Consider the following 26,607-nt stretch of genomic DNA (forward strand, 5'->3'; position numbering starts at 1 on the left):
AACCATTGGGGGCTGCCCTCTTGCACGGAGCAGGCATGAATGTAATTTCGTTGTGTGCAGGGCGTACTTGTGTGCTGTGGAGTGCTGTGTCACAATGAGAATGGGTGTTGGGAGTTTCCCAGGTGAACTTTCACTTCACTTTACAGTGTGAGTGCCACTCACAGTCATGATCCTGTTCTGCAGGACGGAGTCGGATTTGGGCAAGGACTGCAGTCGCTCCATGGCCCACCTCTCCATGACCGAGGACACCACGGGGCTCTCAAGGTTCAGCATGCGGAAGGCCGTCATGTTCACGCCCGTGAAGCGGTAAGGCTCCAGGTCCAAGGCAAACAGGTCCTGGCAACACAAGACAACAGACATTAGGTAAGGCTAAGTTCTGAAATGCCTGGCACATAACCCCACATCACTCCAGGGGACTTTAACCCATATCTGGACTGTACCGTGAAATGCTAAGGCTCAAAGCTCACAGCTCAAAAACCAGCCCTCGTTTTTTTCAGTCGACTGAACCGAGCTGAGTGGGTGTGTCGTTGCCTACTACCCAGAATGCCGTGCATCAGCTCGCCCTCAATGGAGAATCAAAACAATCATGGCGGCCAGCTGATCAACTACCGTAGACCTTTTTTAGTTTGACACTTTATTACTTTGATATTTAAATCGAAGGTAGAAATCAACATTGTAGTATGTAGATAGGATGTCGCTCAAACTATGCATAGTTTACTTCAATACTCCGGCTAATAGGGTTTGTAATGGAAACACAAACCATGCTGATTTAACAACACCACTCAGCTCAACACGTCACAGCAGGACACAGCCAGGTTGTATGTGGAAAAGTGCCTATACTGATTTCAAAACAACACTTGTACTGTAACTGGACTTTGCGTACATTTCCAGATGCTGAGCAAGAAAGTCAGAGTTTTTGAAAAAGGCTTGCATACTCCTTAGGATGTTACTCTCTCTTCAGTGTATCATTGGCGATTGACGATTCATCCTGAGGAAGACCGCACGGTCCGGCCAATGGGTAAGTACACTGAAGAAAGGAACATCAAAAAGCAAAGTCCTAAGGACTAGGCACTAGGCTTCATGGCACCTTCAACGTTTTCCAACCGTACCACATCTCCCATCCATTTCCTGTCTTCTCTTCACTATCCTGTTGAGTAGCCTACAGTTAAGGCTTTAAAAAGACTGAGAATGAAATATAACTTTTAAAAAGACAACCACAACAGCCACGAATAAGGCCTCGGCACACACTGACCAGGGGTCAACTGACAAGGTTGAGCCTGAAAAACAGTACTGAGAATAGCACAAGGGATGTAGCCTGTGTGTAGGCTTGGAATGGCATTCACCATGAATAAAACCTTGGCACACACTGACCCAGGGGGTCAAGTCAAGCCAAGTCAAGTCAAGTTAAATTTCATTTATATAGCACATTTCATATGGTTACACAGAGTTCATGTGCTTGAATGGTTAAAGGTGAAATGAGAATGATGTGGAAAATAGACAACTTAAAAAAATAAGATGTTCCCATAAATACACACAAAGACACAAAGATCAGCAGCAGAAGTAGAGACCACTTTCAAGTCAAAAAAATTTGAGGATTATAAGTAACTCATAGGTTCAAAGAAATAGAAATATATTGCTGGAACAGGTTGATGTTCTGTGACGGTGTGGAGGAGTTGATCATTTTCAGTGAATGCAATTCCATCTGATTTTAAAACATGTATTGAATATTACATTACATTCAAAACATCAACTGCTCTACAGCTACGTACAAAAGACTATTTTTAGCAGTTGTAATATATGCAAATAAATGTGTTGCCCAGACAGCACACATTGTGCACAACGTACATAATGTTTACTGAGATGGGGGGAGGAGGCTACAGCACAGCACATACCGTACATATTCTGAGAAGCTGGTAACACTTTATTTTAGGGATACATCTATAAGCACTAATACATACAATGTTAATGCCTGCACAAGTAGCTTGTAAGGCATGTACTAAGCAAACGCTAAGACCTACTAGGTCCTTACTAAGGTTAAATTGGTAATAAATCCCTTATTGTGCATGAACAAGACATTTGCGAATACATGCCTAACAAATGTTTGATTTTGCTTTGTACATGCCTTACAAGTTACTTATACAGGGACATTGTATGTATTAGTGCTAATAGATGTATCCCTAAAATAAAGTGTTTCCGAGAAGCTATATAGGGAGGCATATGAAATTAAACATGCACCTATTGCAATAATGAGTGAATCAATATACTGTACATGCACATCGTCCTCCACGCTGCAGGGCGTGTGGCGTCTTGAGTGTTGTTTTTAATAAGGCATCTCAGACGCTGCCTTGCCTCTCCTGCCAATTCAGCTGTCCAATTATAGGGCTACTCCCTCAGCTACCCATCCACAACAGTAGCTGCCCGCCCGTCATAATAATGATTGTCTGGATCCAGTTTTTAGCACAGTTTTTTGACTTAAGTTGAGGTTGATTCATCCCCTACAGCAAATAATAGAGAAGTTAATTGAAATGCAGTGCCTTTTTCCCCAAGAATACTTAAACTTTTGTCATAAAACCACAAAATCATTGAATGAATTCAGCTTTTGATTGCCTGTAATTTGAACAGCTATCAAGGCTGGGTAAACCTAATCTAGTGGAGAGCCCCAAAAAGTGATGTATGACCTACAGTACAGTATATGCTACAGTGCGTCAAGGGCATAAATGTATGGAGATGGACTGTAATTCAAAACCAATGCAATGTATTTTTGCCATTCTGTATTTGATGTTCCAACTGAGACCTTAAACATAGTGAAGTTAGCACTATTCAGGGTTCTAAATTAACACCTGCCAACCGGCCAAATGCTGGTGAAAATTCAGCTTGGCTGGTAGAGAAGACCAATTTGCAGTACTAACCACTTTCACCCATTAGTGAGTGTGTGTTTCGCTAGTGAGATTAACATCTACTAGCCATTTTGGCCCTGGCACTATTAGATCACACAAATGGACCACACTAGCTATGCAATGTCAGGCTGAGGCCCCTTTTCTCTGTGGCCTCAGCCAAGTTGGCCATATGGTGAACCCGAAAAAATAAAAATCTTGGGGAAGGTAACAGACCCCGTGGAAGTTTTAAAGGGGATGGTGGGGTGTAGGGTCAAGGTGAAGTTTGCCTATTACAAGTTAGTGATGAATGATGTAGAGTCTTTTTTGGGAATTTGGGGACTAAGAGGAATGCTGTGTGAGGTGGATGAGGAGAAGTTGGTGTTGAGGCTGTGAGGAGGGAACTGTTTTTTTTTGTCTTTTGTTTTTCTCCGCTTGGAAAAAATGATGTACTGACGGCTCTGTCATAATTTGACATTTGGTCCAATAAAGCACTTTTTAAACCTCTGTGTCTCCCAGAAAGACGTCAAAGCCCTATCCCCAATGTCTGATTCATTAGCAGACAATCCACCAAAGCCTTGAGTCCTGTACAGCACCATAACACCACCACTATGACACACGCTGCTGAAAGAATGAACTGAAAACCCTTTGTACTCCGTCTTCTTTGGCGCCTATAAAGAATTGACATAATGGAGTAGAGCCTTGGGAATTATATTGCTCCTTCTACTTACCAGCGTAGTGAAGAAGAAGTGGTAGTACTCTGTCATCATTCCCATTGACATCAGCTAACGGAGCGAGAGACAGGACAGAGTGGTGTGACAAGACAAGAGCAGAGAGAGATAACAAAAGCAGAAACATGTTAACGTCAAGATAGATGTCCACCGTAACGAGGGTAGATCAGTGTCTGAGGCAGAATTGCTTTCCCCTCGGGCGTTCACATCATGCACGTTATGGCCAGGGTGAAATTGTCACAAATGATGGAAATGAAATGTCTGATAATGTGACTGCTCGTGTGCTGGATTCATTTAAATGTGAGCCCCTCAGCGTTTCCTATGATGAAAAAAGTACTCATTTTTGCTTCCGCTGGGGATTGATTGCAATGAGTTACTGTCTCTGGTTTGTTTGACTAAATAAGTTCAGTGAGAGTTCACACACATTCATTCTGTGCAACATATGAGTTAAAAAGAATGAAACCAGCAGGAAGCCTCTTTCTATAGGCTATAGTATCTTTTACAGAAACAATACACTCACATACACAGAACAGAAACAGGCCTTCTTTTATCTTGAATGATAGTGTAGAGAGGTGGAGGAGGGTTGTCCCACACTGCTTTGAACCTGCGCCTCTGGGGTACTGAACGTGCACTGCACTCTGACCACTACACCAAAGTGGAGCCTGGCAGTCAGAGCACATGTTTGCTACCCCGGAGGCCCAGGTTCGAAGCTGGACGGGACAACTCTTCTCTCCACTTCACTAGAGCTACTGAAATATTAATGTCATCATCGTGAGAAAAATATGAAGCTGCACAAAATGATCTAAACAAACAATGTATACGTTCTGATAAACAAAAGGTGATTTTCTCATGGCCTAGAAAGGAGATTTGTAATTGAGCTAAAAGGAGAATGTGAATTTTGAAACAAAATGTCTGCGCGTTCAGATCCTCCACTCCCCTGTCTGTGTGCCCTGAGGAAGGACTACAGACATTTTTTTAACTAGGATGTAAGAGTGCAGACATTTTGATTCAAAATTCACATTCAGCTTTTAGCTTTTAAGAAATCTTCTTTCTAAGGCATCTAAGCTTGGTCATTGGAACTTAGTCATTGGAACATTGACATACAGTATGTATTCAGATAATTTTATGAAAAAAAAATGACGTCAGGCACTCTTTTTGGGGCTTTTTTGCCATTCTGTGATAGGACAGTGAAGATATTGACAGGAAGCGAGTGGGGAGGGAGAGACGGGGGAGGGTCAGCAAATGACATCGGGCCGGAATCGAACCCGGCTCTCTGGTGTAGCAGTCAAGTGCCCAGCCGCCGAATGAGCCACGAATGTCAGGCACCTTTTAACCGTGAATGCAATGTAACTTGTTCACAAAAGCTGAATGTGAAAAGCCGTGCTGAACGTGAATATGTGCTACCATATATGTGAAAATGTGCTGAACCATCTGCGCCTGTTATCTGACCTGCCTATGCCTGCTGATCACCCCCAGGTGAAGGTTTAACATGTGTAAATGAATTTGTATGTGTGTATGCCTCTAGACACCTGAATTTCATTCGGGATTAAACCATTTCACTCTACTCTACTCTCTCTCACCTGTTTGAGGAGCTCGGCGGCCATCTGGTAGGAGCAGTCGAAGATGACGAAGAACTCCTTGCCCTTCTTCATCTCCTTGAGCAGCGGGCGCGCGTCCGAGCTCCCCGAGGGAAGCTGCCTGATGCGAACCTTCAGGTTGTTCTTGGACGGGGCTTTGATCAGCTCCTGCATGCGCATCAGGCCTTCAGAACACACACATGAACACACACGCACGCACGCACGCACGCACACACACGCGCGCGCACAGACACAGACACAGACACAGACACAGACACAGACACAGACACACACACGTGCACGCACACACACACACACGCACACACAGACACACACACACACACACACACACACACACACAGACACAGACACAGACACACACACGTGCACGCACACACACATACACACACACACAAGGGCACACGGGAGAGATGGAGAGTGTTAAAGAATGGAAGAAATAAAAAAGAAATAATGAGTATACAATGGTACAAGGGTAGAGATGAAGACGTTTAAAAAAAGAAACAAAGGAAGAAATAACAGAAAGATACAAGAGGATTACAAAAGCAAAGCAAAGAAAGAAAGAAAGAAAGAACGAAAGAAATAAATAAAGAAAGGAAGAAAGAAAGAAAGAAAGAAAGAAAGAAAGAAAGAAAGAAGGAAAGAAAAAGAACATAAAGTTTCTTGTTTTACAACAAAAAAGGAGACTCCAATTACTTTGCAGCTTTGAATGGTGGATTCAGTCGACAAAAGGACAATTTATTCATGGTCATGTCTGGGACAAAACAACTTTTAGAAATGTCCAAATATTTAATTGAGGACAAGAAATACAAAGTAGAGAGGGATGGGGGGGGGAGGAGAGAGACGGGAAGGAAGCAAGTAGGAGAGAGACAGCACACACTGGAGGCCCCAAGTTCAATTTAATAACGCTTATACCACAGAGACTAATATTGGGGATATAAATATTTTATAAAGGCCAGTGATGTGAATTATTAACTGCATAAGTTCAATATGAAATGAAATGAATAAAGAAATCCATCATCACGCTATTAGCGCTATGTCTCTTAAACCATAAATCTTTTCTTCCCTCTCTCTTGGATGACTGTGAGCTGTCTTTACAAGCACAGTACAGGCTCCCTGGCCAGAGGAACATGTGGACACCAGGGCATGACCTCCATTAGAGTGCTCTGTCCTGCAAAGGCAAAGTGCAGTAACTATTTTTTAGTTGCACTGCACATTGGAGGCTGGTCAAACGCAATTTAAAACTTCTGTGTCAACCCTGTAACATAGATTTTTGACAATAAAGTACACTTGACTTGACTTGACTTGACAATACATTGTCAAAATTGAGTTTAGACTGAAAATGGTCTTCATTATACCTCCTTTATCATGTGACAAAGCCGAATGGTCAAAATGTGTCCTGTTTTAGAGACATTGTCAAAGTTGCAGTAACTGCAGGTACAATATCCAACCTAATGCCAAGGCTTTGAAAGCATTTTTCTCAGTTTCACTTTTGGCGTAGTTACTGCACTTTTGCCTTTGTAGGGCACTGTGTTCTGGTGATACCAAGAGGCAGTTCACAGGAGGACATGCTATCAAACACATTTTACTATGTAAACACAGTTTCTCAATTGCGTATTCCACTGCACTAAAACAAACACATCTGAGGGAAAAAAAACAAAAAAAACACAAGAGACATCAGCTTAGATGATGTTGGTTTTGGTAGGCATTGCACTAAGTCATCAGTGTGGAAGCAAACTTCAGGAAAAACTAACAATCAAAATAAATCACTTTTGTTCATTAAAGTATGTGCTGAGCAACTGATTTAACTTTTTATTTTGTCAATTTCTCAATCGGTTAAGGCACTGGAGTGTTCGTTTCCCAATCGTCCCCTATCTCTCTCTCCCCCAGTCATCTCTTGCCATTATTTCACACTATCCTACCCATTAAAGGCAAAATATCCCACTAAAAAATCCTTAGAAAGGGTCCTGCCGTGGCTCTAACGGAAGGTCACTGAGCTGCTACTCCGGCGACTCAGGTTCGATTCAGGCCCGGGTCATTTGCTGATCCTCCCCCATCTCTCTCTCCTCACTCGTTTCCTGTCGCATTCTCCACTGTCCTATCACAGTAAAGGTTTTACACCACCCCCCCCACCCCCACCCCCCAAAAAAATAAATCTAAAAAATAACACCATAAGTTATCCTGAAAAGCATGGACTGCATGGCTGGTACAGTACACAGCAAATTTGTCAGAGTTAGATTCCCGGTGTTCAGCCAAAATCTGAACATCAAGAGTTGCAGCAACACTACACAGTGTTATTTGACTCCTCTGTATCGGAGTTGTTGAGCTAAGAGAGCTAGAGAGTTAGGGCGGAATTCTCCCACCCGGGTAAGTCAAACAAGCGTGCAACAGCGCCTCCACGTTGACTCAAGTCAGTGATTAAGCGGGGTTTACGCGGGATATGACCAGTTGCGCACTTTGCGTGGGACCAGGCCAAAATCAAGGTGTTTCTCATATAAATCAATCCTAAGCGTATTCTCCCGTCCAATCACGCGCCTTTCCCTTTATGCGCATCGAAGGGCTGTAGTAAGGTCAAGCGCCACTGTGAGGTAAAATGTAATATTGCATTTGATGCTCGCTTGGCATTTTGAGCATGTTACACGGTAGGCCTATGCTTTGCTGATGTTCCTTACCGTCAGTGTAACGGAGGTTAACTAACACAGAGTTGGCGTGGAAGGTTGGTAAACCTCCCTCCGATAGCCTCATACAGTCTCGTGCCGTTGGGCCAAGAGACTAGTCTCTTGGCCCAGCGGTATCGTACTGTGTCTCCCATTGCTGAACCGTTGTAGTTGACGAGGTCGCACGTTCGATCCCCGAGGGGGGTGAACAGGTGCAAGATGACCTCCGTCACAGTGGTGCCGTGACCCGGATGGGAGTGAGGTTTAAGGGGGAGAGTGTAACGGAGGCTAACTAGCACAGAGTTGGCGTGGAACGTTGGTACTAGACTAGTCTCTTTACCCAGCGGTATCGTACTGTGTCTCCCATTGCCGAACCGTTGTAGTTGACGAGGTCGCACGTTCGATCCCCGAGGGGGGTGAACAGGTGCAAGATGACCTCCGTCACATCAGCGTGGGTCCATATCGAAATTCATTCACTGTTCCACATATTAACTGTGACAAAATATGACCAGCTGCCCAGAGCATGTTTTCATATCGATGAACTTCCAAACAAAAGCAATTAATTAATTAATCAGTTTGAGGATCATCATGTTGTGCCCACGGACGGTAACCAAAACCAAAAACACCTCGTTGCACCATGCACAAATTGACAAGGCACGTAGGTGAATAGGCAAAAAAAAAAACTTAAATCATAGATATCACCTTGAAACTTTCTCAGTTGATTACTGATGATAAGAGAATAAAAACATTTATTGGATGTTTTTTGTATTTTGATGTTAAGATATGCAAATGAGGGCATGAATCATCAATTATGCATTAATTTGCATACACGTGAAATCAGCTTTGCATGGTAAAACCAGACTCAAAATTACTTTTCTGTGGGTAAAATATGTATATTTCAGGGTTGAGTTAGAGAAAACCTTTTCAGGACCCTGGTCAAGAGGCAGTTTTGACATGTACCGTAGATGGATGAATTAGGTGTTTCATGCTAAACAGCCGTAGCCTGCATGTACATACAGTGAACAAACATCATACAATAGTATCAATTAATCGTTTATCAATTAATTGTGATTACATGAATCAATAATTTGCATCCCTCACCACACCATGTAAAACGTTTTGGAGGGACCTTATCTTACTACACAACAACAATAAACCATTCACAGTTCATAAGGATGACTGCCAACAAGAAGATAATGAGGCTGAAGAGAGTGTCAAAACAGAATATGGAGATGGTGAAGGCTATGTGGTCATCAGGATACTGTACTGTAGTGTAATGAATTGTAATGTACTCTACTGTACTGCAATGTACTCTGCTGTACTGTACGGCAATATACCATACTGTATTCTACTCTAGTGTACCGTACTGTACTGTACTCTACTGTACTGTACTCTACTCTAGTGTACTGTACTGTACTGAACTGTACTGTACTCTACTGTACTGTACTATACTGTACTCTACTCTACTGTACTGTATTCTACTGTACTGCACTGCACTATACTGTACTTTACTATACTGTACTATACCGTACTGTACTCTACTGTACTGTACTATACTGAACTGTATTGTACTCTACTGTAACATACTGTACTCTACTGTACTGTACTGTGCTGCACTGTACTGTATGCTGCTGTACTGTACAACTACATAGGACTGAAACATGTAGAGCAATCTGAGGCCAAGTACATTATGATGTAAAAAGGTGTGGTGGGATGAGTTATGTTACTGTTACCACTAAAAATCTTGAAGGTTAAAAAGGTCCTGTGGCATTTTATTGGAGCGGGCGCGGGGGGTGCATGGTTGGCCATCCTTCCTCCTAGACTATGTGTGTGCCTTGCATATCAAGAAAATGAGTAATGGTAAACCTTTATAGTATATATGCCATATGAGAATTGTTGCTTTATATTGATATTTCTCCTACGGTATAGTTAAGGGTGGCAAAGACCTACGGTTCATGTTGTCCATGAGCTGAAAAAAGAAATCCATTTACCTCTGTCTACTTACTGAACACCTAATTAAAAATATTTTTTTATTTAATTTCAACTGAACATATGTATTGAGTGATTTATAATGCCATTCTTAAAAATGACTGAAATGCCCTCACTATGTACACAATACTACCTGTGAAGATGTAGAATTTGGTGATGTTATGGGTTATTCACACACATGGAGAGGTCTTGTCCCTTACTCTATCTCATGCAAATAAAAATATCTATGTTATGGAAATTAGAGGATGGAGAAGCTGCTACCTTGGACACCTTGTTGCACTGACACCTACCCATTCAGTATGCTGCTGAGTGAGCATTAGCAGCAGTCTATTCTCACCTTAGTTTTAGTGTGGGAAATACTCATTTTAATTCAGGCCAAGGCCCATCAGCGTCTCTACTTCTTGCGCAAACTAAAGAAGGCAAGTGCTGCACCCTCCATCATGACAACATTCTACAGAGGAACCATAGAGAGCGTCGTGTCCAGCTGCATCACAGTGTGGGGAGGAAGCTGCACGGAGAAAAACAGGAAGACACTCCAGCGTGTTGTGAACACAGCGAAGAAGATCATTGGAGTACCACTCCCCTCCCTGCAGGACATTTACACCGCACGCCTCACCCGAAAAGCACTGATGATCATCAAAGACACAAGCCACCCTGCACACAAACTGTTCAGCCTCCTGCCCTCTGGAAAGAGGTACAGGCGCCTCCGTTCCCGTACCACCAGGCTTGCAAGCAGCACGATGCATCAAGCAATCAAGATACTGAACACTCAACCCACTCTCCCTTCACTGTCAGCCTCTAGCCAGCCAGGCCACTGACAACGCTCCCCCCCCTCATCCCCACCACCATATCTGCGACTGAACATTCCACCTGCACTACTACATCTGTGACTGAACTTTCAACCTGCACTAACTCAAAACATACACATGCACACACACACACACACACACACACACACACACACACACACACACACACACACACACACACACACACACACACACACACACACACACGCACACTGCACTTTCTGCACTAAACCCAAACATACACACACTGACACACAACTCATACTCACACACATACACACACACACACACACACACACACACACACACACATACACAGGTAAACACACACAGACGCACACCGCACTTTCTACCTGCACTAAACACACACACACACACACACACACACACACACACACACACACACACACACACACACACACACACACACACACACACACACACGCACGCACACACGCACACAAAACACATACAAACACACACACACACATACTGCTGCTGGTGTATTTAATAAAAACCTTTTTTTAATTATTTATTTCTTCAAATGCTACTATTACTATGTCAGAACGCTATAAAGGACTTTTAGAAAAAAGAACAACAAAATACCTCCTCTTAATGTATGTTCTCTACAAGTCTTCTGTTGTCCAGTCTTGCACTTTAAATGTCTGTATGAGCAATGTCTACGTCCATACTGTCTATGTCCATGTATGAGTACTGTCTATGTCTATACTGTCTATGTCCTTACCTAGATTAGTCTATGTCTGCATGGGAGAGCAAGAAACGCAATTTCAAATTCTTTGTATGACCAGTGCATGTAAAGAAATTGACAATAAACTTGACTTGACTTGACTTGAAGTATGAATCTTCTCAAATTGTTCACAATGTTACATTTGCTGTCAAGCATGTAAGCACAGACTTACTCATATGACATGCTAGAAAGTCTTTTTCAGAGTGCTCCTAGGCTAGAATTACCACACATACCCTAAAGAAACACCATGCCAAGTCTGGTGCGGTAAAACCCTGAACAGACTCCACTATAGTCTATTCATGTCAAAACATCTTCTTGACCAGGTTCCTCGGAGGGTTTTCACTAATTCAAACCTGAAATGTACAAATTTTATCCACAGAAAAATAATTTTGAGTCTGGTTTTACCATGCAGAGCTGATTTCGTGTGTATGCAAATTAGCGCATAATTAATGATACATGCCCTCATTTGCATATCTAAACATCAAAATACAGAAAACATCCAATACATTTTTTTCTTCTCTTATCATCAGTAAACAACTGAGAAAGTTTCAAGGTGATATCTGCGATTTAATTTTTCAAGCCTATTCACCAGTAGTAGTCCTTAACAATATATTTATGCTAATTATGCAAATTGCCCAAAGTGCAACTTTGGGCAACCAAGCTAAATCCCCTTCATTTGACCTATAGATGACATTTCTGCAATAAAACTTTAGGGTACTCAACATTTCCGGGTTCATGAAATCACGACTAGACTAACTTGGGACAGTAGTCCTTTGATTCAGTCTCTTAGAAGTAGCCCAGTCTATTTGAAACTGTTATTCTACCCCATCCAAACGAATCTGTCAATCAATTGCTGACCTCACCTGAGTGCTAAGGGCTGTCATGCAATGATTCAATTACTGCCTGCACCTGCCAAATGCCTCATCACTCAGGTCACATGGTTCACTTGAACATGTATTTAAACCGGGACTGTTGCATTGTACTGCTCACTGGTTGCTAGCTAGCTAGCTGGCTGGCTGTTAGGCCCCGACACGACCTGGGGTGCGATTCTGGAACGTTAGCTTTGAACTACAGACGTACTTTGTAGTTATCTACTTACTTCAAGGCGAAATCCGTGCATTTCTCGAAACCTTACTATTCCCACAGTAAGCCAAAAGTAGTGCGGCTGCTTTCCTGAGTCCACACCGCTACTTACTTTCTTGGCATTGCAGTGCGTGACCAAAGAAGCAACAAGAGATATGCATGATTGCTGAGTCATGATTCAGCTGTTTCCTCCTAAATTCAGTGCGTGAAGTAGAAAGCAATAATGTACAACCACCACCAGCACATTTGATTGGATGTCACGACACCGTGACTCCGCTGTTTCCTCCACAACACACCTTGTAATTTCTTTGTGAAAAAACACGGCCGTGGCATTACAATCTGACACCAATAATGCACCAATAATGCAGTATTATCTGCATGCCGATTGGATTTTGTTTCATTCCGAGGTGTAATTTGTAAAATATTTGGACAATAAAGTTGTGGTTACTCCCAGAAAATCGTCTGTTAAAGTGTCATATCCCTGAGAAATTTTTGCGCAGATTTCATTCCATAGCCTAGTGGTATTCACGCTTGCATCCCAATGGGAAAACAGAAGCCACACCGGTTCGAATCCACATGGTTACAGTGCCACAATTTTGGAAATATCTGGCAGAAATAGGTAATTTATGTTGTGCATTACCAACACACACGTGCAGCCAAGGGAAAATGTGTTACACTGTAGGGTCCAAAACACGATTTCACGAGTTGTTGTCAACATGCTGCACACTGGTTTCGAACCCGCGTGGCTCGCGTCTTCCCATTGATAGGCAAGCGTAAATACCCCTAGGCTATGAAATGAAATTCGCGCCAAAAAAATTTAAGTACTTGACACGTAATCCAGCGCATTTCCGGGAGAAACCAATACTTTCTTATCTAAATATTTCACAAATTACACATCGAAATGAGACGCAATTCAATCGGCATACAGCTAAAAGTATATTATTAGTGTGGGATTCATCAGATTCCAAGGATATGACGTTTTTTTTTCACGAACAAATGACATGACGTGAATTTGTGTTCTGAACACTCTCACAGCTGTATCATCACTTTGTGTGCATGTCGATTGATTTTCATCGCTTTTGCACCACAGGATTAAAAGATATTGACACATTTGTGGTCAAATATGTACTACAAGTTTAGCTAATGGGTGGAGTCACGCTCTGAAGTAGACTAGCGCTGTGTGTTACTTGGGGTGGCTGAGGTGATGTCTGGACTCAATGGATCTACTCCAGCTGTACTTCAACTTCACTGTCCAGATACGGATAGGAGGCACGTCACTTTCAAAGTCACCACTACTTCAGAGTGCACATTACTCCAAGCAGTAGTTACTTTGTGTGCTAACGTTCGAGACACAAGAGTTAGCAACTTTTATAGTATTTACTATGCAACATTGCTAACAGACTAGCTGCTTCGCACTTTGAGAATCGCACCCCTGGCCTGGCCGGCCCGGCTAGCTGGTCACGTAGTAAGGGTGGCTGTATGGCTGTGGCCTACATTTTCCTTAAGGTTATTTTCAGGCCATTTTTTTTATAACATTTGAGGAATGCATTTGCATACCCTTCATTGATGATACTAGACTGGTCCACCTGCCAGCACTAGACAATCTGGCAATTAGGCATTTATTTTACTTATCTAATTAGGTTGATGTTTATTGGACTCCAGTGAGTATAATCAGTTCAATAACTTGTCTGAGTGTAACTCTATAATTGGACTCACCTGAGTATAATCAGTCCAATCAGTTGTCTGATTTTAACTCTATAATTGGACTCTCCTGAGTATAAACAGTGCAATCAGCTGTCTGATTGTAACTCTATACAGTGTCTAATGGCAATATCCTTTAAGAGTGTACTGTCACACCGGTGTGACACGAATGTTTGGGCAGTGAAAGTTCTATAGAATTCTGGGCGTCATTCAATAAAATATGGAATTTTAGAATCTTGCATTGTTATCACCCAGTGAGCAGACGGAACGTCTTCTGATTGGCTGAGCAGGTGTCCTTTATTCCCCGGTAGCAGGACACCTATGATGTCATGCGGGCGTGCGGGCGTCCAAGTTGCTTCTTTTCTAACTTTCTGGTGAAGTGCCGTTACTAGTTCTATCGCATCTGGTTGTCTAGTCAAGACCGCGTCGTTAGTTCTATCGCATCTGGTTGTCTAGTGAAGACCCCGTTACTAATTCTATCGCATCTGGTTGTCAAGTCACCAACATTCTGCGCGCGTCCTTATGCCTCCGATAGAGGCGCGTCTCACTAGATTAGGAAGTGGTGCCCATAGCAACGTACCAAGCGCAGTGGTGAATCTTCCCAGGTAGCAAAGTTTATCTGGCCCATTGTTGGCCCGATCCTTTTTTCGCGAGTGATAACAGTCGGCCCGATTTTGGCTTTGTCCGCGGCCCAATAATGGTCCTATTACCGTATGCCGACAGTGTCGGCTCAGTGTTGGCTCAGTTACTGCATGAGACTGACAGTTATTTTCAGTGGCGGCAGAGTGTTGGTTCAGTTACTGCATGAAGTGACAGTTATTTTCAGTGTTCTATGAAGTGTTGGCTGAGTCACGGTAACCAGTGTTCCAGCCGAGCCGACTCTCAGCCGACAGTGCCGACATTCTGCCAAGATCGGGCCGACTGTTCTTAACGGTTTTTGCTACCTGGGTTACCTTCTCACGAAGCCTTAGATCAACATATTAATACATTAATACTTAAATGCTGGTAACCGGGTGATAAGCGGAATAGCGGCCTTCGAGGTGTCCCGATATCAAGGGAAAATGGACTTGGCGAAGCGAACAGCCCTTCGGCTGCGCCGTCGGGCTGTTTAGAACGCTCCGCCTCGTCCATTATTTCCCTTGATATCGGGACACCTCGTCGTCCGCTATTCCATACTTAAAGGAAACATTCTTTTTATAGAATGCTCAAAAACCCACCCTCTTAAAGGTTAACACTATTTGGTGTTACCAGAGAGTTAATAACTAACTCTGCTTGGAGTTATTGCAACTCTCTGAGTATTAATAACTAACTCTGCTTGGAGTTACTGCAACTCTCTGAGTATTAACATTTTTGGGAGTGTTCTACTAACACTCGACAGATTGGGACAATATAAACACTTTCATAGTGTTAAGATTAACACTCTCATAGTTGTTTCTAACTCTCTGGAATTTGCTGTGTACGGTATGCAATCTACTGACTACCAATAGGGTGAAGTTAGTAGTTAGTGGTGTGTACCTAAGCTCCTAAGCCTACTCATACATGTATACCTGCACTGCATACAACAGATGAGAAATAACAATGGACTCTTACAAGCCCTTCAACTCAATATAAATTAATTCTGTTGCCAACGATTTATGCAAATAACAGTGAGTTCTAATGAGTACAAAGACAGAATGTTTTACTGACTTATTTTCACCAAGGCCATTCTGGGTCGGAAAGATCGCTCCAAAAATGGAAAATCATGGCCTAAAGTGTAGTGTAGAAGATCAAATTTTTCAATTTGCATAACTCTATTCAGCTCTTTATCACATTCGCTTGCATACAGTAGGGGAGAAATAACAAATGAGCTCTTAAAAGCCCCTTCTACTCAATATAAATGAATTCTGTTACAAAAGATGTACGTAAGTAACAATGAGTTGTAATGAGTATAGAGGAGTTGTGCTACCAAAGACAGAATGTTTTATTGACTTCACTGATTTTCACCAAGGCCATTCTGGGTCAGAATGAACGCTCACAAAATTGCAAATCATGGCCTAAAGTGTAGAAGATCAAATTGTTACGCTTGCATAACTCTACCCTGCTCTTAATCACATTCACTTGCATACAGTAGGGGAGAAATAACTAATGGACTATTAAAAGCCCTTCTACACAATATACATACAGTACATGAGTTCTGTTGTCAAAGATGTAAAATGTAATGAGTTCTAATGAGTATAAAGGAGTTCTGTTGTCAAAGACGTAATAAATAACAATGTTTGATTGACCTATTTTCACCAAGGCCATTCTAGGTCAGAAAGAAAACTCACAAGAAAGCTCACAAAATTGCACATCACGGCCTAAAGGCTAGACGGTCAAATCTTACTGTATGTTATGTTTGCATAACTCTATCATTTCACTTCTTCTCCATGATCTGTGGTTAGGCACAGATGAAAAAGCCTGAAAGTCTGCAACATTGGGCCGATAATGAGTGGTGGCGAGTGCGAGTGCATGGCGAGAATGGAGCTAAATTTGCACCAGCAGCCAGCTGGTCCCCGGGCCTCCCTAATGACTCTCTAACAACATTGGTTCCAAGTCACTAGCCATGAATCTGACACACTGATCGTCTTTGGGAAGCTGGTAAATTTGATACAAGTCTTTCCTAACGAAGCAAATCTGTTCTGGCTGAGGAGCTCTCTTTCTTTTTTTCTTTCTTTTTTCTTTTTTTCTTACTCTCTGTCTCCCGCGCTCTGTGAATTTCTCTTTCCCTGTTTCTCTCTTTCTCTTTCTCCCTCCATCTCTCTCTCTCTCTCTCTCTCTCTCTCTCTCTCTCTCTCTCTCTCTCTCTCTCTCTCTCTCTCTCTCTCTGATGCCCAGGCTCAGCATGATCCCTAAAGCTCCTGTGGACCCCCCCTTGCTCACAAATGAGTGTGAATGTGTGTGAGAGAGTGTGTGCTTTTGTGTGTGTACGTGTGTCTCTTTGTGTGTGGCTGTGTGTTTGTGTGTCTGTCTCTGTGTGTGTCTGTCTGTCTGTCTGTGTGTCTTTGTGTATGAGTACTGTGTGTGTGTGTGTGTGTGTGTGTGTGTGTGTGTGTTTCTGTCTGTGTGTCGTTGTGTCTTTGTGTATGAGTACTGCGTATGTGTGTGCATACAATACATATGTGTGAGTGTGTGTGTGTGTGTGTGTGTGTGCATGTGTATGTGTGTCTGTGTGTGCATGTGTGTGTGCGTGTGTGTCTGTGTGTGTGTGTGTCTGTGTGTGTGTGTCTGTGTGTGTGTGTGTGTGTGTGTGTGTGTGTGTGTGTGTGTGTGTGTGTGTGTGTGTGTGTGTGTGTGTGACTGCATGCACGCGTGCGCGCGCGCGCGTGTGTGTGTGTGTGTGTGTGTGTGTGTGTGTGTGTGTGTATCTGTGTGTCTGTGTGTGTGTGCGTGCCTGCATGTGTGTGTGTGCGTGTGTGTGTGTGTGTGTATGCGTGTGTGTTTTTTGCACGTGTGTGTGCAGGTGTGTGAATTGAAAGTACTGAGAGGAGTGTGTGGGCTTGGTACGTGCTGCTTGGTAAGCCATTATCCAACTGGGCTGAGTGAGTGCACGGACGGAGTAACGCTGTAGATCCAACAAGGTGCTGTAGCTGTAGCCAAGGTAACTGTAGCCTGGTGATGGACTGCAGAGCCACAGATTCCAATTCCGATCTTGCACAGAGGAAAGCAGACGACGCCGTTACACTAAAATTAATGCCATGTCATGAAACAACTGACTTTATCTCACCTTTTATTTAAACAGCCAGCCAAGAGCCAGACAAAACCCCTGTACAGTATACACACACAGGCCTGAGCATTACTCAGCTACACCGTCAATTTTATTCCCCCAGTGTTAATTCTACTCTGATGGATTAACACTGTAAAAGTGACAATGTATTATAGTAATTAGACCTGTGAACCCTGTGTTGATTAAAACAAAGCAAACAGTTCTTCTCTGTCGAGCCGTTATAGTCTAAATAAAACACAGACTGGATCGGTGCTCACTCGGCACCTGAAACATCCAATGGGAGTCTGCCAGGACCAGACAGGACCCAAAGCTCCATATCTCCAGCTAACTCATGGGCTCAGTGACCTTTTCAAAAAAGAATGAGGGTCATAATAATAATAATAATAATAATAATAATAATAATAATGGAAATATGCTGTGAAGCATGAGATTTATCACTTTCCCTCCTCGTCTGTTTTATTTTGGGAGGTGGTACAGGATTATGGGTATAAAAGCACCTCTACTAAAACGCCTGCTACCAATGGAACCAGTCCAAAGATGGGCTTTATTGTACTTTGTCATGGTCGACACGAGCTACATGTGTAAACCACACAAATTAAGTATCAAAAGTAGAGGACATGTTTTACTAGGCATCAACGTACAATGGCTGAAGAAGCATTGATGTGTACCCTTGTAGACGCATACAGAATAAACACTATAACAATGAGTCGATTATGTACAGTAAGACCTAACCTTATTTCACTTATACAAAGGGTTTGAAACCTAGAATGTATAATATCACCTGGAATACAATCTATGTCTGAAACACAATTCACAAGTGTGTTGAACTCTATTTTACCCACTATTTGGTCATCACATTGAAAAAGATTAGGCCTACTGGTGGGAGGGGTGAGTGGTTGAGGTTTGAAATATGTGTGCCGTACTCTCTCCCAGTAGCGGTCCTACAATGATTTGCGCCTCGGGCGCCTCCACCTCCGGAGCCCCATGGCCTGCCACGACCACAGCGAAAAACAGCAAAAATTCTACCATATCAGCAAGAAACCCTTATAAAATGCTGTTAAAAGCAACTAACATGGTCCTGCCATGGCTATAATGGTAGGGCACTGGGCTGCTACGCTGGCGACCCGAGTTCGATTCCAGCCCGGGTCATTTGCTGACCCCTCCTCATCTCTCTCCCCATTCGCTTGCTGTCCACCTCTCATACTGTTCTATCATCAATAAGGTCGACATAACATAATATTATTGCTATAGTGTCCTAGCGTAATAGCGTGGAAATATTATGTTAATAGTGCTAAATCTATCATTTAGCGCTAAATCTATCATCGGGATTGGTGTTTTGCAATTTTGCCACCCCTTCCTGGGTGCCCGGTCTGCCCTCCCCTAGCACTACCCCTGCCCTCAGACCGAATACCTAGCCCAGACGTACCGTGGAAGGAAACTTTTTCAGACAGGAGCACCTAGCCCAGACGTACCGTGGAAGGAAACTTTTTCGGACTGGAGCGCTTAGGCATTTCTCAGGCTTGGCGGTACTTCAGCACCATGGCCAGCGATCTTGCCCAATGCGCTGCTCTAACCATAATATCCACGCACCACTAATCGCAAGCTTGTGCAGCAGACCCTGTGAAGCAGGACAGCCGCTCTCCAGCGAGAGCCACACGACCACAAGAAGCCTGTTCTCCTGCGAGAACAAAGATGCATACAAACATGCTTTTCCAAATTTCTGATCGTGAACAAGTGAACATGATAATAGTGGTAATTTGCGATATCAGCAGGGTTGGGGCTTTGCCATGGTACCGCCTCTTGCTAGGTGCCGCCCCGGACTAGCCTGATTATCATTGACTTTCAAATCTCTTCAAGACTTGGTCTGACCAAGACCATAGCAATTAATGTTTTCCAAATGGCGTGGTTGACCCGCATCCCTAGGTTTGCTACTGTTTGACTGGTGTCCGACAAAGTGGGTAGAGTTTTTTGGGATATCAGAAAACATATTTACATTGCTCTTGGCCTGACTAGAAACAACGCCAAAGGTGTTGCGTCACTAGGAGGGCGTGGCCTGGCTAGCCCTGGGCTACCCCTGCCCCCTCCCTTGTCTGGCCCGTGTTCAATGATTGGCCGGTTGTCTGGAAAGAAGACAACAAACCTCTCCCAGAACATCAAACCTACGTTAGTGAAAGGAAACTTTTTTGGACCGGAGCGCTTACGTCTGGTCTGTCAAGTCCATACGCTATCTAAGGCCCCTTGAAGAGCAAATGAAGGAGGGAGTCCGTCTCCGCCGCCTCCCGAGATGGATGTGGGGGCCAGGGCCGCTGACAGCTTTTGCTTGGCCCAGGACAAAGTCATCTGAAAGCCCACCCCTGCCCAGTAGATGCAATGTAATGAGGAATCAACTCGGGCCCCATCTCTCCCTGGACCCGGGACCACTGTCCCCTCTGTCCCTCCTTGTCGGCGCCCCTGGTGTGGGCTTTACTGGAGTTGAGGAGAGCAGATGGAGGAGCCAGGCCGCCATACGATATGCAATGCAGCGAACTAAGCAAACACAGACAGGGGGGGACTTAACCTTTTGGAGCAGTGCCAGTGAAGAATAACCGCACAAATAGACCAGGCGCGATGCGATTCAAGCGACAGAGTGCAGCAGTAAGCGATACGAGCGATTGAAGAGACTAGAGTATGTCCGTACAGGCAGAAGGCAAAGCATTCAAACATTCCCATTGGCTGTGGTCACTGACCTCTATACAGTCATTGGCTGTCGCGGCTGGTCACCGAACCGCGTCATAGAAAGTTGAAAGGATTTCAACTTCAAACTGTCGCTCTCGTCGCGTGAATCGCCTCCGGAATAGTTTCCAGAATCGCTTTTGTCACGCGACTCAATACAAAGTCAATTACTTCCGTCGCTCGCCTCGCTCATGCCGCGGTAGGTGTATTTGTGCGGTAACTCACTCTCTCTCTCTCTCTCTCTCTCTCTCTCTCTCTCTCTCTCTCTCTCTCTCTCTCCCTCTCTCCCTGTCTCTCTGTGTGTGTACAGAGATGTTGATACCGTATTTTTAAAGGCACTGCATAATCTACGTGAAAGTGAGAGGAGTATTGTGTGTGTGTGTGTGTGTGTGTGTGTGTGTGTGTGTGTGTGTGTGTGTGTGTGTGTGTGTGTGTGTGTGTGTGTGTGTGTGTGTGTGTGTGTGTGTACTGTACGTGCGTGCGATTGTGTGTGTGTGTGTGTGTGTGTAACCTCCTTGTGTAGTAGCCTCACATTCACACAAATGACATTTGAAAACACAAATGGTGATACAGCACCTTTGAATCCGGAGTGTCAACAACTCTGCACTTTAGTTAATGCATTCAAATGTCATTCACCCAACAACAGGAGACACTTGTGACTAATTTCACGATTGTAAACGGCGCGAACGCAGGCTGTTTTCCTTAGATTTGCCCGCTCTTTCATCTCCACGGTGACACTTTTGAGTTTTTGAGACAACAGAAGCTTTATCTGCCTTATGCCAAAACCCACCAAACTACAAAACTGCTGCAACACACAGTATATTTCTTCAAAGCACATCATAAAAAAACAATTATAATGAAACAGACAAATCATATCCTACAGTAGATATGACTCCCAACCAGGCTCTCAATACTTCAGAGGGGATTACATGATCATCCAAGACGTTAAATGTCAAAAACTCTTAACATGGTTACACTCACTATGAGGCGAATCAACAGATTCAACAAATAAATAGAATAATGCAGCCAAACATCATGAGCCGCCATGAAAAGCCACCAGCTTCTACGGTACCATATGGCCACAATGACTCATCTCCAGGTCAAAAATAGCACATTGCTGTGCACACCTACTATATTTCAGATCGGAGATACGGTTTTGTACAGGGCCGTATTAACCGACAGCCTAGGTCCCCCGGCCATCGTAATCCGGCCCTGGTTTTGCATGTCACTAAATGTGCTGGGGCTGCTTGTGTGTTGCCTGTGTGCATTAGCAGGTTTGTGCATATTAAAAAACACCAATAAGGCTATAAATGAGAACAGAAAGACCACACGTGACTTCAAAAGAATTATTCTATTCCAGCTCCTCCTGAGTAGGGACGACGCTTAGCCCTGTAGTACTCCCAATGTGTTGGTTTACTCCTTGCACGGCTGTTTTTTTTCCTTCGTTTAATTCAACACAATGATAAATCTCCTCTTCTACATTGTGAATGAGTGTTAATTCAGCACTTGGAGAGTCCAATTCAACACAACACTCTTCTTTGGACATTCTTTAGACACTCTTCTAATCCAACTCTTTAAGTGTTAAAGTAGCCCCTTAATGCACGCCGTACCTCCAGCGGCACGCCATAGTACTACAATACTATGACATAACACAGGGCCTTAAGTAATGCACTACGACTTTGTCATGGCCATTCTGGTAACAGCAAATTTATGACGCTGTGTCTTAACGGGTTAACACTTCACCATTTACTGTGCATCCCTTCAGCATGAAAAGGGGCATACGACAACACAACATGACATGACATGACAAGACAATTAAGGTCCCCACCTGTGCTGTCCTCGTAGACTATGGTGACGGCCTTCCACTGCATGAAGGTGACGATGTCCAGGATGGCCCTGCTGATGGCGCTGTACTCCGGGTACAGGTTGATGTAGAAGGTGTCCTTGTTGTCCACGGACGGGTGCTTCCAGCGCGTCTGGATGTGCGGCACCTCCAGGGCGTTGCAGATGGACTGGACGGCGCTCACCGAGGAGGTGTGGGACGGGCCGAAGACGGCCACCACGCCTAAGGCTAGCTGATCGCACACTGATGGGGCAACACAAACAAAGATGACATGAAATTCAAATTACACAGTAAAAAATGTAGAGTAGAGTAGAATAGAGTTGAGTAGAGTAGAGTAACTTGATTGAACAGCGGCAGATCGCGGACAATTCAGCCTGGGAGAAATATACGTTGATCAGGGCAAGGGCTCTTTTCAGCGCTGAAAGAGGGGGCGTGGTGGCTGTTTGGGTACTTGATCTGCCGCTACCCCCCGCTGACAGTACGTGTCCTCCAACTGAAGGACGAGTCTAAATCAGGCTTTAGGCCACGGATGCCAACTATCTATAGGGCCAGGTAGAACTTGCATTACTAACACAAATACTTCAATCAAAATCCTCTACTTTGTTGTCCTTAAACGCCTTGAAACCATACTGTACATTTGTATAGCCATGATGCACAGGCACCCAAAAAACAATGCTGTCACTGGTGTTGAATGATGGACGGCGCTCACCGAGGAGGTAAGGCTAGCTGATCGCACACTGATGGGGCAACAAAAACAAAGATGACATGAAATTCAAATTAAGTGTGCGGCATTCTTTTAATTTTCTTTAACATTTGTATGCACAAAAAGCCAGCACCTCAAGAAAGACTTTATTGGTGTGCGATACCTCTTTTTTTCTAATGAAATTCAAATTACACAGTAAAAAATATTAGTGCTGGTAATTCAAAGCTGAAAAAGTACTACGGGAGCAAATATACTGTTATATTCTGTTAACGCTCTGTGAAGATGTTAAATCAACTGACAGTTAGTTGTCTTTGGAGTAAAGCATCTGTTAAATATAAAATAATGAAACTTCATGAATGAAAATTCAGTCGTAGTTATTATGGCATCTATACCCAACATGATTTTATGTTTTATGGAATACATTTTATATTTTTGAAATCAGCACTATACCGTTGTAAATGTCAGTATACATTACATCAATCACCATCCTTCAGTCTGATGCCTTTAAATGCCCTTTGACCTCATAAATGTGCAAAGCCCTGATACCCATGAACTCACAAAACAATGCTGTTTTCAGAGAGCCACTGGTGATGAATGACAGCCCAAGGGCAAAGGTTTACAGCTGGTCTAAGCAGTGTGAAGACTTTTGTTAAGGACCTACAGTAGACCATTACTGCCGAAGATCATTGTATACCACCCAAAAAAACAAGAACACTTAACATTTGTCAAGAATCTACAAGAGGTAAAAATGCAAAATAGAGTCCTGCCATGTTTTTTTTCTTTAAGCTTTCATGCTGCAAGCCTATTGAAAGAGAGAATTTTGTACTTTCTGAAAGCCGGGGATGTCCACTTCTCGTTTCTACAAAGTAATGGCATCCATGAGTGCCAGAAAAATGGCGATAACAATGTCTGACAAAAGAGGCGAGGTGACAAGAAAAGTGCTCACTTTCAAACAGTTGGTGAAGTGGTACTGTAGGATTTCGCTTTCCAACTCCTGAATACCTGGTTTTTTTTGAGGCAACTGAATGCATGTCCCTCACTGCCTTACTGTATTGTCACACTGCACAAGTTTGCCATGTCACACATGACAGGCTTTACTCATGACTGCTATTTTGCCTCTGCTCTGCTGTGCTGCTCAGCTCACTCTGTCTTCTTGCTGCAGCCTCAGCAGATGTACTGCTGAATCCCCAGTCTCCAAAAGCTTAAATCCCCACAAGAGGATAAGAGCACGGTGGCAAACCAACTGGGGCCTCTCTCTGTCTCTCTTTCCCTCTCTCTCTTTCTCTCTCTCTCTCTTGCTCTCTCATTTCTCTTTCTCTTTCTCTTTCTCTCTCACTCTCTCTCTCTCTCTCTCTCTCTCTCTCTCTCTCTCTCTCTCTCTCTCTCTCTCTCACAAAAAGCACTTCAGCAGCCAGCGCTACCGTTCAGAACAAACAATACGTCAGCACAATCCAATGAAAAGAGAGAGGAGACCATATTGTACCAGAGACACTTGATATAGACATTAGACAAACCCACGAAATGTGAAAGTAAGAGCTGAATTAAAGTGCCATGGCCAATACTGCAGTGTCAGAGATCTATGAAAAGGAGATCTAAGGAGAGAAATAGTATGTTGGTCCCACAGCGAAAGTTGAAGAAGTTAGCTAACAATGCCAAAATTAGGGCTTAATTTCGATTAATTAATCACACAAAAATTAATGCGATTAAAAAAAACATACTCATTTTAATCGCACTATAATATAGCTACATAGATCTGTATTAGACCAGTGTGGAGGGCAACATTTCGCCTCATGGTGAACAGTCTGCTGAAATTGAGAAGAGTTCTCTCTTCTTTTAAAAATGAACAATATTTTTAGATTAAGCTTATTAATTGTCATTATTCAAAATCCATGAGAAAAAAAAATACTTTTCACTGTTTACAAGTCAGATATTTAAATCAGATTAAAATGTGATTCATTCGATTAAATAATTTCAAAGCATATAGATTAATTTGATTAAAGATTTTAATCGAGTCCCAGCCCTAGCCAAAATCCTTTCCCGTCTTTATTTATAATGTGCCTACCGTATATGTTGTCCTTGCCCGTCTTTGTGTCTTTGTTTGTTTTAAAAACAGTCAACAAACACAGTCGTCTGGAAAATACCATGACAAATAGCAAAGTCTTGGACCGTACATACCTCTTCTGGAGGCTTCAAAGCTGTCGAAGAGGTTGACTCTCTGAATGTCATAGGTCAGTGTGGTGTTTGGCATTAAGGTTCTGTTTCGGTTGATGCTGGTGACGGCAAATTTGAAGGCTAGCTCCTCCACGCTCACAGGCTCATTCTCCCGCGTCTCAAATATCCCGCCTGGAAGCAGCACAGCGAAAAAAGAGAAACATGAAGGAGAGAAATTGGATGAGGTCAAGCAGAGCAAGACACGAGGGAGCAGAGAAAAAAAGAAAACTGAAATGAAAAGAAAAGAAAAACAAAGCAGGAAACAAAGGGCAATGACTATGCTTTTTCAATTCACAACGACATACAGAAGTGGTTTCACACCTTCACAGAGAGAGAGAAACAGAGAGAGAGAGAGAGAGAGAGAGAGAGAGAGAGAGAGAGAGAGAGAGAGAGAGAGAGAGGGAGAGTAATAGAGGGATTGAGAGAGGGTAGAGGATGGGTGTAAGAGAGGCAGTCAGACAGACTGTCGCAGGCCTGTAGATGGGCAGACCAAAAGACAGAGAGAGAGAGAAGCCAGAAAGAGACATGGCTGCATGGGCTATGTTCTTTTGCCCAGTAACTTGATGTGCTCAGCACACTTACAGTATTCTAGGGGACGTCAGCTGACCACATTATTTGGTCCATTTCAACACCACTGAGTCATGAAGGCTGAATAGCAGTAAAGTGCCTCCACACTCGGAAGTGATTCCACTATCCACCTGAATACGATGAGTGCAACTTCTGATGAAAGTGTTTTTTACTGCATATTTTCTTTCTTTCTTTCTTAAGATGTTTTTATTTGGCCTTTTCTTGTCTTAATGTGATATGACAACATGAGAGGAGCATAGGGGCCAGAAAGGGGGATGCAGGGGTGCATTCGCATACCCACTTTTGGGCTCCCTAAAGGAGTGGAGTGCAGTAATATTTTTAAGAAATAAAGTATCAAGAAAAAAAATGCACCACCACTTTAAAACTCGTTCCGGCACCCTTGTAGAGGAGACAGGAAAGCAAGGGGAGAGAGAGACGGGAAAGGATCGGTAGATGACTTCGAGCCAGAATTGAACCCTGGCCCCTGGCGAAACAGGGGTGCATCGAAAGTGTAGAAGCTTACTATTAGGGCTGCACAATTAATCGAAAATAATCGAAAATCTTGATAAATTAGTGAAATCGAAGTCGAAATTTTTATCGTGATTTCATCGTGGCAATAGTGACCTACCTTTGAGAGCGTCCT

General features: G+C 43.3%; 1 protein-coding gene across 1 annotated transcript in view; it reads right to left on the minus strand.

Moving 5' to 3' along the window:
* grik1a (glutamate receptor, ionotropic, kainate 1a) overlaps positions 1-25,450 on the minus strand; it is a 69,736-nt gene extending 44,286 nt beyond the window's left edge. Inside the window, exons 1-5 of the mRNA XM_063203310.1 lie at positions 25,362-25,450; positions 22,469-22,726; positions 5,185-5,366; positions 3,605-3,658; positions 163-336 (exon numbers count right to left, since the gene is read on the minus strand). Of these exons, the coding sequence (XP_063059380.1) occupies positions 163-336; positions 3,605-3,658; positions 5,185-5,366; positions 22,469-22,726; positions 25,362-25,434 (741 nt within the window). The 5' untranslated portion in view covers positions 25,435-25,450. The remainder of the gene's footprint in view (positions 1-162; positions 337-3,604; positions 3,659-5,184; positions 5,367-22,468; positions 22,727-25,361) is intronic.
* Between the last annotated feature and the right edge of the window lie 1,157 nt (positions 25,451-26,607).

This window comes from Engraulis encrasicolus, chromosome 7 (assembly GCF_034702125.1).
Source record: "Engraulis encrasicolus isolate BLACKSEA-1 chromosome 7, IST_EnEncr_1.0, whole genome shotgun sequence".
Taxonomy (NCBI): domain Eukaryota; kingdom Metazoa; phylum Chordata; class Actinopteri; order Clupeiformes; family Engraulidae; genus Engraulis; species Engraulis encrasicolus.